Source organism: Momordica charantia (assembly GCF_013281855.1).
Source record: "Momordica charantia cultivar OHB3-1 chromosome 4 unlocalized genomic scaffold, Mcharantia_2.0 BLBB01000004.1, whole genome shotgun sequence".
Classification (NCBI taxonomy): Eukaryota; Viridiplantae; Streptophyta; class Magnoliopsida; order Cucurbitales; family Cucurbitaceae; genus Momordica; species Momordica charantia.
This window is the reverse complement of record NW_028275162.1, coordinates 8,639,892-8,656,990: the sequence shown is the minus strand read 5'-3', so window position 1 is coordinate 8,656,990 and position 17,099 is coordinate 8,639,892. Positions and strand designations below refer to the sequence as shown.

The window sequence follows — 17,099 nt, the reverse complement described above, 5'->3', positions numbered from 1 at the left end:
ATATATTTAAGATAATAAATATTATTAATAAAATAAGAAAAAATAATAAAGAGCAAAAATATAATGAGATGATTACCCCAATACGGAAATTTTGAAAATTTATGTTTCAAAACGGCATCCAAAACGCTTAGAAGACTCCCGCATGTAGGATACCCGAACATCTTAAAATGTCTAGGTATCTACATTCTTTTCAATATGGACTACTTCTTTTATTGTCAATTGATTTTGAGATAGAATCTGATGAATATTAATATTGTGACACCATGCTAATAAGTAGCAAAATCCAAGAGAAATCATTGAACAACTGTTGCATTTGCAGCACCTTGTTCGGTGATTTGGGTAGTAATAATTCTATATAGAACCAAGAATATAGAGAAATGATGTAACCTGAATCTTCAAAACGATGCAATTCTATGGTAGACGAAGTAGTAAAAACTAATGACCTCCTCGTTGGATAGGGAATAAGAGACTAAATATTTTAATATATTGAAGATCATAATCTTTGTACGTTAGGTCCAATAACAGTTGATGGATATTTGTCCATAGTATATATTCAATAAAAGTATATAAACCCACTGAATCATAGATTGTTTTAGTCCATCCATTAAATAGTCCAATAATATAATTATATTAATACATGACCCACTATAAAATGTTCTAATAACATACGAATCTCTTAAGCTAATTCAATATCATTGGTTAATTTTCTTTAATGACCCATGAACGTTTTACTACAACATTTAATTCTCAGAAAACTGGAAAGATTTTTTTTTTTATAAAAAAAAGAAAAAACTGGATAGATTTTAATATGAGGTCAATATTTATAATATAAAACCAGAAGTTTAGCAGAAAAATCAAGAATAGAATAGTTCTACTTACATCATTAAGTATCCCATGTGATAGTAATATTGGCGTGAGGGTCCAACAATCATATCCATCTGCATCAATAATCTAATTATTAAATTTCTCATATTCCCCCATGAGAGGACCTTATCTTCGGAAGAAACAGGATGTAAGAGGCACGTGTAGAGAGACGAGTATACATACTTCTACTTATTTTCTAGAATATTATAATTTTCTGTACTCCATTTAATAATTTTTCTACTGCGTTGATGAAATACTTGATAGTGTATATCATCTAATTATAGATGTGATTTTGAACATTTTATTTATTGTGCAGATATGACTCACGTATGTTCAGCTACTGAATACAAATACTTGTTATCTTGTTGTCCTATTTTAAGATGCTAAAGCAAATGATGAAAAGATATTTATAATGGTAGTAATGCTAATGTATAGAGGACAAACCCGAAGAAGACTTATGGGTGGAAGTTCTATCTATAGACGTCGAATTCAACCATTAAACTTTTTTCGTCTAATACATGAGAGCGATTTAGTATGTTTCGAGACTACACGTATTAATAGAAGATGCTTTACTATATTATGTCATATGCTTAAAACAGCTGGAAAATTAAAAGGCACGACCAAATGTAGAAGTTGAGGAGATCATGGTTGCAATGTTTTAACATATCCTTGTACACAATGTCAAAAATAGAGTTATATGTCGACATTTTGCACGTTCAGGAGAAACAAATAGTAGACATTTTAATACAGTTATTAACTCTGTGTGTTACGATTACATGAGGTATTACTTAAAAAACCTGAGCCAATTTCTGCCGATTGCTTGGACGAAAAGTGGGAGTCAATCTTATTTTAAATATATTAATAAGTTGTTTATATTAACTGTGACCTTAACTAATTTAGAGGTGGTTTTTTTTCTTTTGTATTTAGAAGTGTCTAGGTGCATTATATGGAACATATATTAAAGTTAACGTTGGTATTCTTGATAGACCTAGGTATCGAACAAGGAAGAATGAAATTGCTACTAACGTGTTAGGAGTTTGTTCTCAAGATATGCAATTCATCTATGTTTTACCTAGATGGGAAGATTCAACTTTTAATTGATCAAGAGTTTAACGAAATGCTATATTTAGGAGGAAATAATTAAAGATTCCAAAAGGTAACGTGTATAATATATAGATTGGTATATAATATATAGATTTAGCAATTGAGATGTTTGAGGAGTGGAGGGGCATATAAGGCACTAGTATTGTTATTTTACGGGGATTCTCTTACTAATGATGCATTTAAATCATCTTTTTTTTTTTTTTAACACCATGAGAAACACCCTGAGCCAAAAGTAAAACAATAGCCAAAGGTGCTCTTCATATCATCTAATGACCCAGCCCAATCACTATCTGAGTAACCCTACAACTCAAAATTTTCAACTTTATTGAATTTGATCCTAAAAGACAGTGTGCCTTTAAGATATCTCAAAACCCTCTTTCCAGCAACCATATGATTCTTGCTTGCGTAGTGAAGAAATCTAGATAAGACATTTACAGTGTACATGATGTCAAGTCTAGTGGATGTGAGATACATGAGACATCCAACTAGACTTCCGTACACATTCTCATCTGCATGTTCCTCTCCATCATCCTTTTGCAACTTCTCCTTCAGAATCATCAGAGTGTTCACACTCTTACACTCCTCCATATTGAACATCTTCAATATCTCTCTCATGTAGTTCTTCTGGCAGAGAAACACTTCATTTTGCCCTTGCTGAATCTCCATGCTAAAGAAGTAATGCATCAGACCTAGATCAGTCACCTCGAACACCTTCATCATTTATTACTTGAACACCTCTATCTGAATATCATCACTTACTGTCACCAGCAGGTCATCTACATAGAGAGATACAATCACAATAGCAGTACCTCATTTCTTCACATAGAGTGTGGATTCACTCAGACTCTTCACAAAACCCAAGTTTAGCAATTGATCATCCATCTTGCTATGTCATGCCTTAGGAGCTTGCTTCAACCCACAGAGAGCCTTCTTCAATAAATAAACTTTCTGATCTTGCCTTGGTGTGATGAACTCGTCTGGTTGCTCAACATAGATGTCTTCTTCTATCATTTCATTTAGGAATGTTGACTTCACATCTAGTTGATACACCTACCATTCATGCTGAGTTGAACAGTTAATAGCATCCTGATTGTGTCCATTCTTGCAACCGATGCAAAAGTCTCAGAAAAATCAACTCCCCATACTTGTGCATACCTTTCACCACTAACCTGGCCTTGAGCTTGTTCACAGAGCCATCTGAATTTAATTTAGTCTTGAAAACCCATTTGAATCCAATCACCTTTCTATTAGTAGGCTTCTCCACTAGCTTCCATGTCTTGTTCTTCTCTATCATTCTCAGCTCTTCCTTTATTGCCTCCATCCACTTTTGATCTCTTTGAGCTTTTTCAAACCCTGCAGACTCCAACACAACTACGTTGCTTCTTTCATACACATCAGTCAGTAGTCTAGTCCCTCTAACTGGTGCATCATCAACTAGTTCATTAGGATCCAGAAGGACTTCTTATTGCTTCACCTCTGCTTCTTCTGTCCAGTCTCACTCCTCATCCTCCAAAAATTGAACGTCTCTATTAATCACCATCTTCTTCGTGTGAGGTTGATAGATCTTGTAGGCTTTGGACACCCAGTTATAGCCTACAAAGATTCCTGGTTCTGCCTTCTCACTAAACTTGTCTCTCTTCACTTATGGAACATGAAAAAAACACAAATAACCGAACACCTTCAAATTTGTCAGTTTTTGTTTAGTATCAAACCAAGCTTCATAAGGTATCTTCTTCTCTAAGACCATAGTAGGTAGTCTATTCAATAGAAAGACTGTTGTGTTTGCTGCTGCAGCCCAAAACTCCTTTGGTAAAGTCTTCCCATGCAACAAGTATCTTGTCGTCTTCATAATACACATGCTCTTCCTTTCACTAACTCCATTTGGTTATGGAGAATATGAAGCAGTGATCTGATGTTCTATCCCAACTTCTTTACAGAAGAAATTAAACCTTTGTGATGTAAATTCATTCCCATTGTCGGTCCTCACCACCTGAATCTTACAGCCACTTTGATTCTTAACCCATCTTTTAAACTTTAGAAATACTCCAGCTGCTTCAGATTTCTGCTTCATGAAATATATCCAACACATCCGAGTATAATCATCAATAGAGATAATGAAATACCTACTACCATTCAGTAAGAGAGTTGGTTGAGGTCCACACAAATCAGTGTGGATGAGCTGTAGCTTCTCGGTTGCTTTCCAAACTGACTTCTTGAATGGCAATCTCGTTTGCTTCCCTGTCAAACAAGCTCTACAGTTTATTTTCAACTCCTCCAAAACTGGTACTCCTATTGCCATCTCATTTTTCTACAGATACTGCAACCTCTTCTGATGAAAATGCCCCAACTTCTTATGCCATAACTCAGTGTCATTCACTTGACACTTGAAATCTATCTGCTCCTTTTCGAATGGATCTAATGAAAAGCTCTTGTACTGCATCTTTATTTTGAACAACTCATTCCCACTGGAATCATAAAACACTTCCCATCTTCAAACAACACTTTAAATCCCTTATCTACCAGTTGACCAACACTTAACATGTTTTGATCAATCTCAAGAACAAACAACACTTCACTAATCAACTTGGTTCCAACACAGCTCTCTATTGACACTGTGACCTTCCCCTTCACTTCTAGATACTCATCATTTCCTATCTTCACCCTTGACTTGAATGACTTGTCAAGGTCCTTGAACAACTCTTTGTCACTTGTCATATGATTGGTACACCCACTATCAACAAACCGACCATCACATTGAGTAGCTGATGAGAAACAAGTAGCCACAAAGAGTTGATCTTCTTCTTGCTATACTGCAGCATATGCTCCTCCTTGTTGTTGAGTCTTGACACCTTTACAAAACCGTTCAATGTGTCCTAATAAATGACACCTTCTACACTTCACATTTGGCCTTCTCCAGAATCTGAATTGTGGATGATTGTACTTCTTGCGGTGCTTGCATGCATTACCAACATCCTTTGCAGCAGATTCTGAGATACTGCTGCCACTCGCCTTCTTCCCTTTCCACTTCTTCACTCTTCCACCTTCTCCCTCCTGCATTTTAGCTTTTAGTGCCCCCTCAATGCTTCCTTCTTGCCTCATCAACCTCCTCTGCTCCTGTGCTTGCAAAGCACTAACAACTTCTATCACTTTGAATTTGAAGAGGTCTTTAGTATTCTCTAAGGAAGCAATGGTTGCTTCATATCTCTCAGGTACTGAAACCAGAATCTTCTGAACCAATCTATTGTCAGATAGATCAATTCCTAATGCTCTTGCCTTGTTAGCAATCCCGATCAACTTGTCTAAGTACTATTTGATGGCTCAAAATCTTTCATCTGTATTCTCTCGAATTCCCTCACCAAGTTCAGCACCTTAATGTCTTTAATCCTCTCATCGCCTTCATACTCACTTTTGAGAAACTGCCAGATCTCCTTTGCTGACTTCAAGGCCATAATTCTGTTGAATATGGCGGGAGACACAGCTGCATATAGGCAAGCCCGAGCCCTTGCCTTCCTGGTGACCCTCTCCTTGTGAGTCTTGATCTGATGCATTGTTGGATTATCAAGAAGGGGAGCAATTTCATAATCTTGCTCAATTGCTTCCCACTAATCACAACTCTCCATGTAGGCTTGTATTCTGATTGCCCATGCTTGGTAGTTTTCACCATCAAACACAGGTGGAGCCAATGAAGAAAGATTTTTTGATCCTAACTCCATTGGACACAACTCTCACAGGTGTATCACTCAGTTTCTCTCGGGAATACTTCACTAATACGCACTCACAGATCCCTTAAGAATTTAAGGCTCTGATACCACTGGAGTTCTTATTATTGAGAGAGAAATAAAAAACTGGGGAAGTGTGTGTTTCATTCAATGATGATACATATTTATACACACTCTAAGTCTTCCACATAAAAGACAACTACTCCACTAGCCATAAGAATAGCAACCTACCTAGTTGACTTGACTATAACAAAAAATAACCCTAACATAATTTATTTTCTCATGTTATTTTTAATAAAATGGCCTTAAAAAAAAAGAAATTTATTTTTATTCTTAAATGTGAGCTTTATTGATCATTATCCGTAGGGTAAATAATTAACAATAATTATGAGTGATTAAAGTAATTAAGAACATTTTAGTTATTTGAATTTAATTTAGCCTCCCAAAATAAAATCACCACTTCAAAATATTAGGAATCGACCTCTTGAATCCCAAATTTCCATCATAGGAAATTTTTTTTAGAAAATATTAAAATAAGATTTAGAAAAAGATTTGATTTTTTGACTTTTAAAAATGTCAACTTTTTAGGAGGAAATGCCTTTATAAAAATGTGTATTTTTTTTATCATTGAAATGTTTTTTTATAGCAAAATTTTCCTTATAAAAGAAAATTTACAAAAACGAAATATATTTTATTTTTTAAAGAGAAGATATTTATTTGCTTCAAAATATGATTTTTTTTGTTTAAGGAAAAAAATGGCAAACAATTTTGTATTGGTATTTCAATTACTTTTCCCAAACCAACCAGGGATTGACAAAACGACTAAAATTACACAATTTCATTAGGAAACATATTAAAAATCAAATCCTGGTCTCCCGAGATATCGATCTTTACCATCAAGAATCCAAGAAGATCGGCCTCCCAATATTTCGAGGTTCCATCGTCGGGAAATTTCCTTTCGAAAATTTAAGTTAAAAACCTTTGATAAAATTAAAAAATCTCCACCGAATAATATCGCGATGAAAATTACATAATATATACAAATTCATCAAATATTATATGCGTATTCTTGATAAACATGTTAGAAAAAATTGGACCAACCAAATATGATGGTACGAGAGACAATAGTATAAAATTAGCAATGGAGGTAAATGAAATAAAAAAAAAAACCAAAAAACAAAAGAAAATAAGCAAAGAAAGTATGAACGAATTAAAACTAAACATGACTACTAAAACAAGATATGATGAAATAAACCAACCTATTTTGATTTTTTATTGGATGGAAACATGAAAACTTACCACCTTGGAAATAAACTTAAATTTTTCCCTCCTTATTCACTTGTGAAACAAGTCAAAGTTGAAGGACACAAGTGTGGTGAAAATAACCATAGAACAAAACTTTTTTTGAGGAAGTAAATAAGGAGGAGAGGAGGAAAATGAATGAAAACAAACAATGTAGAAAAACGAAAAGATTTATGGTGAGTGGAAGAGAGAAAAATGTTTAAGAAGAATGAAAGAAAAGAAGATGAGAAAAAACGAAAAGAACAAAGAATAGAGGGAGTGATAGAGAAAAAATAAGACAAAGAGAGAAAACAAAGAGAAAAATTTGAAGAACGAAAAGAAAAAGAGAGACCGAGACAAAGAGGTAACGGAAAAAAAAAGATTGGAAGAGAAATTGTAGGTTTTTTCGTGATGTGTTCTTCATAGTGAATTCAAAACCCTAATTTACAAATGGGAAAAATATTTGATTTTAAAGAATTTATTTAAATCCACAATTAATAAAAAAAATCTTTTGATTTTATTATTTTATTATTTTATTTAAAAAGATACATATGATTTTGAAAGCTGGGAAATCAATATTGAAATCAAGTATTTTTTTATTTTTTATTTTTTATTTTTTTCTTTTGATAAAACACACACCAAATGGAAAATATTTACCATAAAATAAAAACAAAAAATCTACAAGAAAATTACTATAAATAAAATAAATAAAAAATGATGAAATTGAATACCAGACAAATTTAGGGGTTTACAATAGATATGGATGATAGGGATTCAAGTAGGAAACGATGTGGAGTAAGACAAAGGATGATAAGTTAGTCGAGTACTGTTTATTGGAGTTATCTAATATTGGCACTCGGAAAGCTGATAACAGCACTTTCAAATCAAGATTTCTTATTCAAATAGAAAAATGGATGTCTCAAAAAATTCCTAATTGCGATCTGAAAGCTACACCCCATATAAAGTCTAGAGTTAAAATATTGAAGAAGCATTATAATGCAATAGCTAAAATGTTAGGCTCAAGTTGTAGCGGCTTTGGATGGAATGAAAGAAACAAGAGCATTGAAGCAGAAAAACATGTATTCGATTATTGGGTAAAGGTAAGTAATTTTTTTTAATTACTTGATTGGTGATTAGAAAACATAAATCTGAAAATGAAAAAAAGAGTTGCATTCTTTATTTTATTGTTTTCATAGCATTTTTGAAATTGAATCTCAATTTAAAAAATTGTTCAATATATTTAGCTATATATTTGTAAACAATTAAAAGTTACCCCATAAATATTTAGTTTAATCTAAAATAATATTAATTAATTTATTAATATTTTTGTTATAAATTTTTATATAATTATTATTTTACAATCTTATAGAATTTAAAATATCTTATATTTTACATGTTTTAATTTTAACAAAAATGAAAAGAGTTTATAACATGAAATAATATATTTATCAAAGTTTTTGTCTATTATTAATATAATCCTGCATTCTAAAGTTTTAATTCAAAATCACAAAATATGGAAAAACATAAAAATATAACGCGTATTTGGATTTAGTGAATTTGAAAACAAGAAACAGGATGTGAATTGCCAATCAAATAGGTTCTAATGTAGTTGTATTATATTATTATAAACAAGTATTAAAATAGATTTATATATCTGTTTTCACACAAAGTCATCCAAATGCCGACTAACTATTGTTTTTGGGAAAGAGACGGGAAATTGACAAATTTGACCTAATAAATTTTTCATTTTGCTCAAATGACTTCATATTTGAAAATATGTTTTTCTGATCTAAAATTTTTTTTTCTAACTTGTCAACGAAGGTGAAAGTACAAAATTGTCCCTTAATTTAATGAAAATTTGAAGTCTGGAGAGGAAAAAAAGAAGCATGCCAAACTTCGCTAAGTTCAAAGATAACTCGCAAATTTTTATGAAGTTTGCTTGGAATTAGTTCAACAGGCGAGTTTTTATTAACAAGTTTAAAGTTTAATATATTTTAATTGTTATTCTTATTAATAAACTATTATTTGGCTTGGTTTGAGTTTGAATCTCTCGAGATGAAATTTAGTTTTTTGTTTTCTCCGTCAAGACTCCAATCTTTGTACAGCATATGGGAAATTGACCCAAATGAAAACTTTGCTCAAGTAACCTATTGGATTATTTTAATTAATTTAAAATTAATTAAAATTACATTTGTACCCCTAAAGTGAAAAAACAATGGTTAGCCTCCCTCCACTATTTCCCCCTCTTTCTCTTATTTCAGTGTCTTTTTATACCCCTTCTCATTTTCTATATTTATCTTTACTCTTGTTTTTCGATTTTCTTTCTCTTCTCCTATTTTTTGATTTCGACTTTTGTCACTGTTTTGGATGAGAAAATCCCTATTTTCTATGATTCGAATTCGATATCCTAATGGCCTTAGGATTTTACTCTACTCTATGCTATACTGACAACACTTTAGTCGATGAAACCGAGGACTCTATGGTTCGTCAGAAAAAGGCATGATAGCTACTTTTTTTCTGTATAATAGGATTATTAGTTACTTATTGGATTTATTTGAGGCATTTAACATTAAAGTGATTTATATGAATCATGACTATTTCTTTCATGGAGTTTCTCCATTATTCATATATTTGCGTATTTTCAAAAATATAAAAACCATTTAAGTGTAAGCGCAATACCGTGCCAAGTACTATTTTTAAAACTAACCAATCAATGAAATCCAGAGGTAGAAAATCATTTGATAAAACCAAAATAGGTTAGAAACCCAAGGGGTAAAGTAAACCCTGACCAAAATCCAAATAGGTTAGAATATAATATTTATGATATTATATTCTAAATATATTATTAGAAATATAATCTAATTTTAACTATTTAATTAATTAATTGCATTATTGCATTTACATTTTATTTGAATATTGTTATATGTTTCAATTTTTTAGAAATATTATTTTCTTTCTTTAATATATTTCTATATATTTATGTTTAGTTTAGTATTTGATCCACAAAAATATATATTATACCTAATAAATGAAAAGAATTAAATTATTTCATGTTTAAATTATAACATTTTAAAGTTCTAAAATTTATATTAATTTTAAATTAAAAATTATAATAAATACAACAAAAAGAAAACCAAAATTTATTTATACTTTGTTTTCTTTTATACTTGATCTTGAAGTAGAAAAAGTTTCATCAGTTCCTGAATACCTTCTTTCAAAAGGGCTTACGCTTCATTGGTGAATGTCTCGGTGGAACATATTATTTCTTGAAACTGAGGTTTATTCGTTTTTACGTAAGTATGTAACTCAACGAGAAATTTCCTTGCTTGTCCAATTTTTAATGAATCAAGATAACCATTTGTTCCGGTATAAATAGTCATTATTGTTCTTCTACCATGAGGGGGATTGATTGGGATTGTTTGAGCAACTCACGTAATTGTTGACCTCTTGCCAATTGATTCTAAGTAGCTTTATCGAGATATGAAGCGAATTGCGCACAACTAGCCCAACTAAAAATTAGATCCCAAAGCAAACATCTAAACGGTAGAGTCCAAGAGACTTGACTACAGCCAACTACGACAAAAGGTTATGGGGACTATGACAAGCCAGCCCATGAAAAGGACAACTGACAACGACAAAAGAGAATGGGGGATAGGAAAGTCAGCGCAATTAACACAACAATCAACAACGACCAAAAAGAGAGCTATAAAAAGTCAATCCATGAATCACAGCAGAACTTTGACAATCTTCAACTTTGAGGGTGGGGGTTATTGTTATGGATGAGAAAATCTCTATTTTCTAGAATTCAAATTCCCTTATTTAAGGAATTTAAAAGGAGAAGATATATCCTTCAGAAATGATTCTAAATGGTCTCTAAGGTTAAACTTCAGTTAATAAAACTAACGGAAATGCCGATGTGGCTTCATGAGTGAGATATTTATTCAATTTTATATCATTTTTAAAATGTGTCTTTTTTTTCGTTTATCATTAGGTTGAAGCCCCCACCGTAGGGAATTCCAACCTCAAAAATTAAACTTTTTAAAGTTGTACTCTCTCCTTCCTAACAACTATAAAATCCCAGTGGTTGAAGCCCCAATTAAAGGTCTCACAAGAACTCCATAACAAAGTTTGGAATGAAACAATCTTCATTGATACTCTTTTCAAGCTTTGGGAAAATTGATTATTGTAGAATCTGGTCAGAAAACTTGCAATAATTGTGGCTCTTTTCGGGGCTCTCTCCCTTCGAACAACACTAGGTAGAGTTAAGAGTTATTCTATAGAAGTTGAGCTGGAAATATATTTGTACAATTAACCATTGTTTAGTTGAAAACTTTTGGGATTGGTCTAAAGTTGCAGGCAAATAAATTAGCCATCTAGGGTTTCTTTGAATTCGGAAGGTGATCGAATCCATCCCAACAAGGACAAGTCAAGTAATGTGGTGCTCTAAATTGGAAACATTTTGAAGAGAGGAAGAGAGATGGAAGGAGGAGGAGGGAAGAGAGAGAAAGAGAAAGGAAAAGAAAATGACACTGTGTTGAAAATAATATAAAATTGAATAAATATCTCCCTCATAAAGCCACATCAGCATTCCGTTAGTGTTATTAACGGAAGTTCAACCTCAATGACTATTTAGAACCATTTTCTAAACATCAGGGACTAAATTGTCATTTTTTGAAACTTAAGGACCAAATAAAAACTTATCTTTAAACTCAGGGACTAAAAGTATATTTTACCCTTTATTTTAAACTTGTTTTGGGATACCCAACCTGTAAAATTCATAAAAACTTGGGCGAGTTTTCTTCGAACACGCCCGAGATCTAGGGCTTCCTTTAACGCTATAATGAATACAAAATGAGGGGTAGTTGGATACATTTACTTTCATGAACTTGTCAGAAAAGGTTAGAAAAAACAATTTTTGAGGAGTGGGTTATTTGAGTAAAGTAGAAACTTTGCTAGGTCATTTGGGCCAATTTTCCCGTCTTCCCTCCGCTTGCATTTGTCCAAATTACAACATCAAAAAATAATAATTTAAATGTATAACTTGAAAATTTTAGTGTACAACATATAGTTAATTGAACACATCAGATCTATAGTATAATTATTGGATTTTCTTACTAAATCTGCGGACCAAGTGAACACAGTTCATTAAAATATATTAGAATCAGTTTCTTTTTAGTTTATACCAATCTCGACAATAAGTTTCTTTAGATTATATCAATCTCATCAATAAGTTTTTTTTTTAGGTTCATCCATCTTCCAACGATCAGTTTGAACACTACTTGATGCACGAAACCTTACTGGATGTGCAATGAACTCTTTGGATAGGCGAACTCCTATTACACAAATACTAACATCGGTTCAACTCAAAAGATGAGTTGGATATGGATTACTTTAGGTAAAACCGAAGTTTTCTACCGTCGCTAAAACCTTTAGCGACGTGTTTAGACTTTTCTCAACGTGGTTTCTGCCGTGACAATTTATTAAATTCATTAAATCATAGCCTAACACCTTATAAATATGAATGTACATGGTTATCATCTAAGAAGAACAAACCCTTCATTTTGGGTAACATGTCCGATATGTCGGACTCTCCAACACGTATCAGACACTTTTTAGCTGAGTCACACACACTAGTTGCATAAAGTGAATATGGATTCGACACTTGTTAGGCATCGAATCCTTGTTAAGCATAAGAAATAAACCTAAGTAGTAATATAGGACAAAATAATAAACTTTAAGAGTAAAATACGTCAAGCTCATTTTTTAAAACATAAAAATACATAAGCTACCTCGAATTTCCCTCCTAAAAAAATTGTATATTTTAATAAATGTATCCTTGTCGTGTCTATATCCTAGATTTTTAGAAAATATCGTGTCCCCATATCCGTGTTATATTCATGGATGCGGCATCCGTATCCATGCTTCTTAGGTTATTGTATATAAATCAAATCTATATGGATGAGGTGAGAAAAATGATATTGAGTGAACTTTGTGGTCCAGATTCACACACAAATTGCAGCATTGGTTTTAACAGAAAAGAAAGAAGAATGAAAATAAAAAAGTTTGGATATGGAAAAGGAAACATATGGAATGGAGAGGGTAGAGAGAAGGTTGGGAGCAGCATATTATTGTTGTATGGAAGTAGAAGCTAAATATAGAGATGAAAGCTTCAGAAACCTACCCCTCACCAAAAACAGAAACACTGCTTCTTCCCAATTTCATCTTCTCCAATGGATCCCCCTCCTTATAACTTCCTAACAAAACGCTTCCCCATGGTTTGTTCTTCGAGAATTTTCATTTTGCATTTAAGTTTTTGACACTTTCCCCTCAAATTTCCATCTCTGCAACACCAAATTTTTTCTCCTCTCTCTTTCTCTTGTTCTTTCTCTCATGGCAGATCATACACGTTCACACGTAACAACGGATTTGTATAAGATCCTTTCAATCCCAATCAAAGATATCTGCAAGGGATTCAAGAAATGGAATCCTTCTGAGAAGAGCCCTAGAATTAAAACTATTGAAGGAGGAGGAGACAGAGACTTTACGCCTTCCGTCAGAGAACCTGACAAGGTGCGTAAACACAGATATGCAAAATTTCTGCATAGAAACCTAATTTTAGGTATTTCTTCCATTAATCCACCTCAATTCACGCACAGATTATGCAATTATATCCAGATCAGGAATGAATCATGTATTAGATTAGAAATCATGCTCCATCATAAATTTTGCAAATCACAATCGATCAAAAACAGAAAAGTAAAACATGTATACAATCTGAGACTCACCTTTACCTCGGATGATGAACTTTTCTTCTGAAATCTTTGAATCGTCATTGTCTACGACAGTCGCGTCGCGGTGGTGAGCGGCACATAATCAGCGCTCCGACCACGCCGTTAGGTTCCAGCAACCATAAGGGCGTGGACGAGAGCTTCTTCGCGAACATGACGAATACATTCTCCAGAAACCAGAGTCGGAGAAGTAAGACGCCGACGCCAAGTCCGCGGTCGTATTCGAGAAACGCGAGCCGGCGACGGAGCAAAACGCCGACCTCATTATCGACAAATCAAAGCCGAAGGAGCAACTCAGACACCGAATTCCTAAAACGACCGCTATCGAGAAATTCGAGCAGAAAAGTAGAGGCAGCAGAATCAAACGAAACGCCGATCTCGTTGTCGAGAGAAACGAGCAGAAGGCATTGTTGGGAGACCAACTCCTCCGTGGATCATGCTCGATCGTTGTCGAGAAATGCGAGCAGGAGAAGCCCTAATGCTACTCCGATCATATATTCACAGTCGACGGCACTGAAGAAGCCGCCGCCGGTAGAGAAGAAACTGGAATGTACCTTGGAAGAGTTGTTGGAAGGATGCGTGAAGAAGATTATGATCGCCAGAGCCGCCATTGTTAACGGGTTAGTTTCTCAATTCCTCTTTTTTCTTTTTTTAAAAAATTCCTCGCTTTTATAGATATGGTTTAGGTCAACTTTTGTTTTTTCTTTATTTGGTTTGACTATGCTTCAAAGGAAAAAATAATAATAATAAAAAAGAAATAATACACCCTCCATCCCAGTTTGAGAATAAGTTTCTAGCAACTTAAAAAATTGGACCAATCATTTCTAAACTGTAATCCCCAAAGCCTACCTCCAAACTATAGAACTTTTGCAATTATACTTTTTGGAATTGTTGCAACTAACATTAACCAATAAGAAAGTTGTAACAATATGATTTAATTACAATAATTTTGTACCATACGAATTGCTCAAAGTTTGAGACAACCCGATAATTCGGGATAGTCTTAATAGAGTGTAAACAAACATGTGTTTAGATGTCATCAAATAATGGTGGGTATTACTTTGATTTAATTGTTTTAAATACCATTAGAATCTTGTTTTAAAATAATAATAAGTTAAAAACTTGCTTATTTCATTTTTTGTTTTTGTTTTTGTTTTTTTTTGTTTTTCAATGTCTCTTTTATTAAAGAAAAAAAAAAGAAAGAAAAGAGAACCAATATCTCTTAATTTTTCCTATAAAATAAAATCAATAACTTTTATTTTCTATTATTTGTTAATTTAAAATATAAACCTAATAATTTTCATGAAGTTTTCTAAGTAGAAAAATATCAAATATCATAATGTGATTTTTTATTTGGTGACATTTAATTTAAAGTTTCATTTTAATTGTGTAAAATTGGAAGCAAGAAGTTTCTTCTTCCTTTTTTCTTTTTTTAAAGTAAAAATAAAAAATAAATTTACTGAACATAACTCAATTGTTCTAGTAGGATTTTTTGTTTCTTCTTCCCTCTTTTTTTTTTTTAATTATTTTTGTGAAATAACATTGTTTGATACAAGCAAACGTCCCATTTCCCTTTGTACAAAGCATTCCTAACACTATAGATTAGACAAATTACAAAATGAAATTTCCTATGACTTATATCAACATTCATTTTGGTTGAATTTTTTTTAATTTACTTGTTTTCTTCAAAGAAGGTAAAATCAGAAACAGTTGAGGAATTTTTACTCAACTACAAACAAAGGAGATCACAAAACGAGGGCCTAATTTTTATGGACATAAAAATTGTATAAGTTATTTCCTATCCAAAAATTGTTATCTTTATTTATTTATAATTTTTTTTTTTTTTTTACCAGTTACTTCTTTGAAAATCACGAACATGTAAATAGTTTTACAATAACATTTATATTTAGCTGCTAAACAGCCCCTTAAATGAACTCAAACCAAGAGGAAGACAAATGAAGAAAGGAAAAAAAATCTTGTCCAGAGAATATGTTCAAGTTTGAAATGGTCAAATTCCACAATTTATCTAACTGACATTTATACAAAATGACATACAGGATAATTGTACAAGAAGAGGAGTTGCTGAAAATAGAAGTGAAGCCAGGATGGAAGAAAGGAACAACAATCACATTTGAAGGGAAGGGAGATGAGAAACCAGGGTTCCTACCTGCAGATATAATCTTTGTGATCGATGAGAAAAGGCATCCGTTGTTCAGTCGGGACGGTGACGACTTGGAATTAGGAATTGAGATCCCTTTGGTGAATGCACTCACTGGCTGTTCAATCACAGTTCCTCTGTTGGGAGGTGACAAAATGACTCTGTCATTTGATAACATCATATATCCAGGCTTTGAAAAGGTTATAAAGGGACAAGGAATGCCGACCCCGAAGCAGCAAGGGAGGAGAGGCGACCTTCGAATTCAATTCCTCGTTGAGTTTCCCTCTGAGTTGAGTGAGGAACAGAGGGCTGAAGCTGTTAGCATCTTGCAAGATTGTTCTTGATCCTCTCCCTTTGGAGCAAGCCGATCTGCATTCGTGCATTGAGATGAGGGTTAGAGAAGAATCTGCAGTTAATCAGCTCTTCGAATGCATTTTGAAACATGAATTAATCAGCAACCTTGATTTGATCATCCCGTGGTCAAAAAATTCACACAATAGCACCACAAAACACACTGAATGAATGATGCATATGGAGTTGCAATAGAGATGGAATATAATGAAAATGGCACTTCCAAGCTCTTTGAAGGATATTACTGCCACTGCCAGCCACTGTGAAGTTCCTCAGAATGAACTCATCATACTGGCTGTGCAGAGAGCAAGAAACTGAAATTGACAAAATTGAATGCAAGAATATCCTTGTGGGCTACCTCAAATGTGCAAAAAGGTGATTATAATTCGATTTTTTGTGTACCTAACCTACCTGTGCTGCTGTGCAAAGTTATTCAGGCATGTCAGATCTTTTGAAACGTATTAGAGAGTAGTTTTCAGAATACAATATTTATAATAACTGACGAACGCAGAGGAGTGTCTTTGCTTCCAATATTGATAGGTATGAAGAGGGCTAAAAAATCCGACTTGACAAAGAAAATGTTCTATTTACAGAGCTTTGTCAGATATATGTGAATCAAGTCAAAACATTGATAGAGTTCGCTTCTTATGAGGAAAAGGAGATTCAGAGGTCCCCACCCATATTCTCCCAACTCTTAGGTCACTTACCAAAAGTCTACCCGTCCTGTTCAAACAGGATCCTAACGAGCCTCTAACCCCTCACAACATTCCCGAGCTTATATAAGATATGATTTCTTAGTCTGACCTCCTAATAACTCCCCTCTTCCTAACTATT

The 17,099-nt window shown here is 33.2% G+C and overlaps 2 protein-coding genes and 1 long non-coding RNA gene across 3 annotated transcripts; 1 reads left to right on the top strand and 2 right to left on the bottom strand.

Moving 5' to 3' along the window:
* Positions 1-4,773: 4,773 nt before the first annotated feature.
* Positions 4,774-5,516, bottom strand: LOC148211733 (uncharacterized). Its single transcript, XM_088122902.1, has 2 exons — positions 5,325-5,516; positions 4,774-5,274 (listed from the first exon to the last, which is right to left on the bottom strand). Exons 1-2 carry the CDS (start codon positions 5,514-5,516, stop codon positions 4,774-4,776), a joined length of 693 nt encoding a protein of 230 aa, XP_087979028.1.
* A 7,411-nt stretch (positions 5,517-12,927) lies between these two features.
* Positions 12,928-14,417, bottom strand: LOC148211732 (uncharacterized). Its single transcript, XR_015790367.1, has 2 exons — positions 13,754-14,417; positions 12,928-13,429 (listed from the first exon to the last, which is right to left on the bottom strand). It is a non-coding gene; the product is annotated as an uncharacterized LOC148211732 (long non-coding RNA).
* LOC111025360 (uncharacterized) lies at positions 13,359-16,258 on the top strand. Its single transcript, XM_022303211.2, has 3 exons — positions 13,359-13,538; positions 13,814-14,376; positions 15,814-16,258. Exons 1-3 carry the CDS (start codon positions 13,359-13,361, stop codon positions 16,256-16,258), a joined length of 1,188 nt encoding a protein of 395 aa, XP_022158903.2.
* Positions 16,259-17,099: the final 841 nt, after the last annotated feature.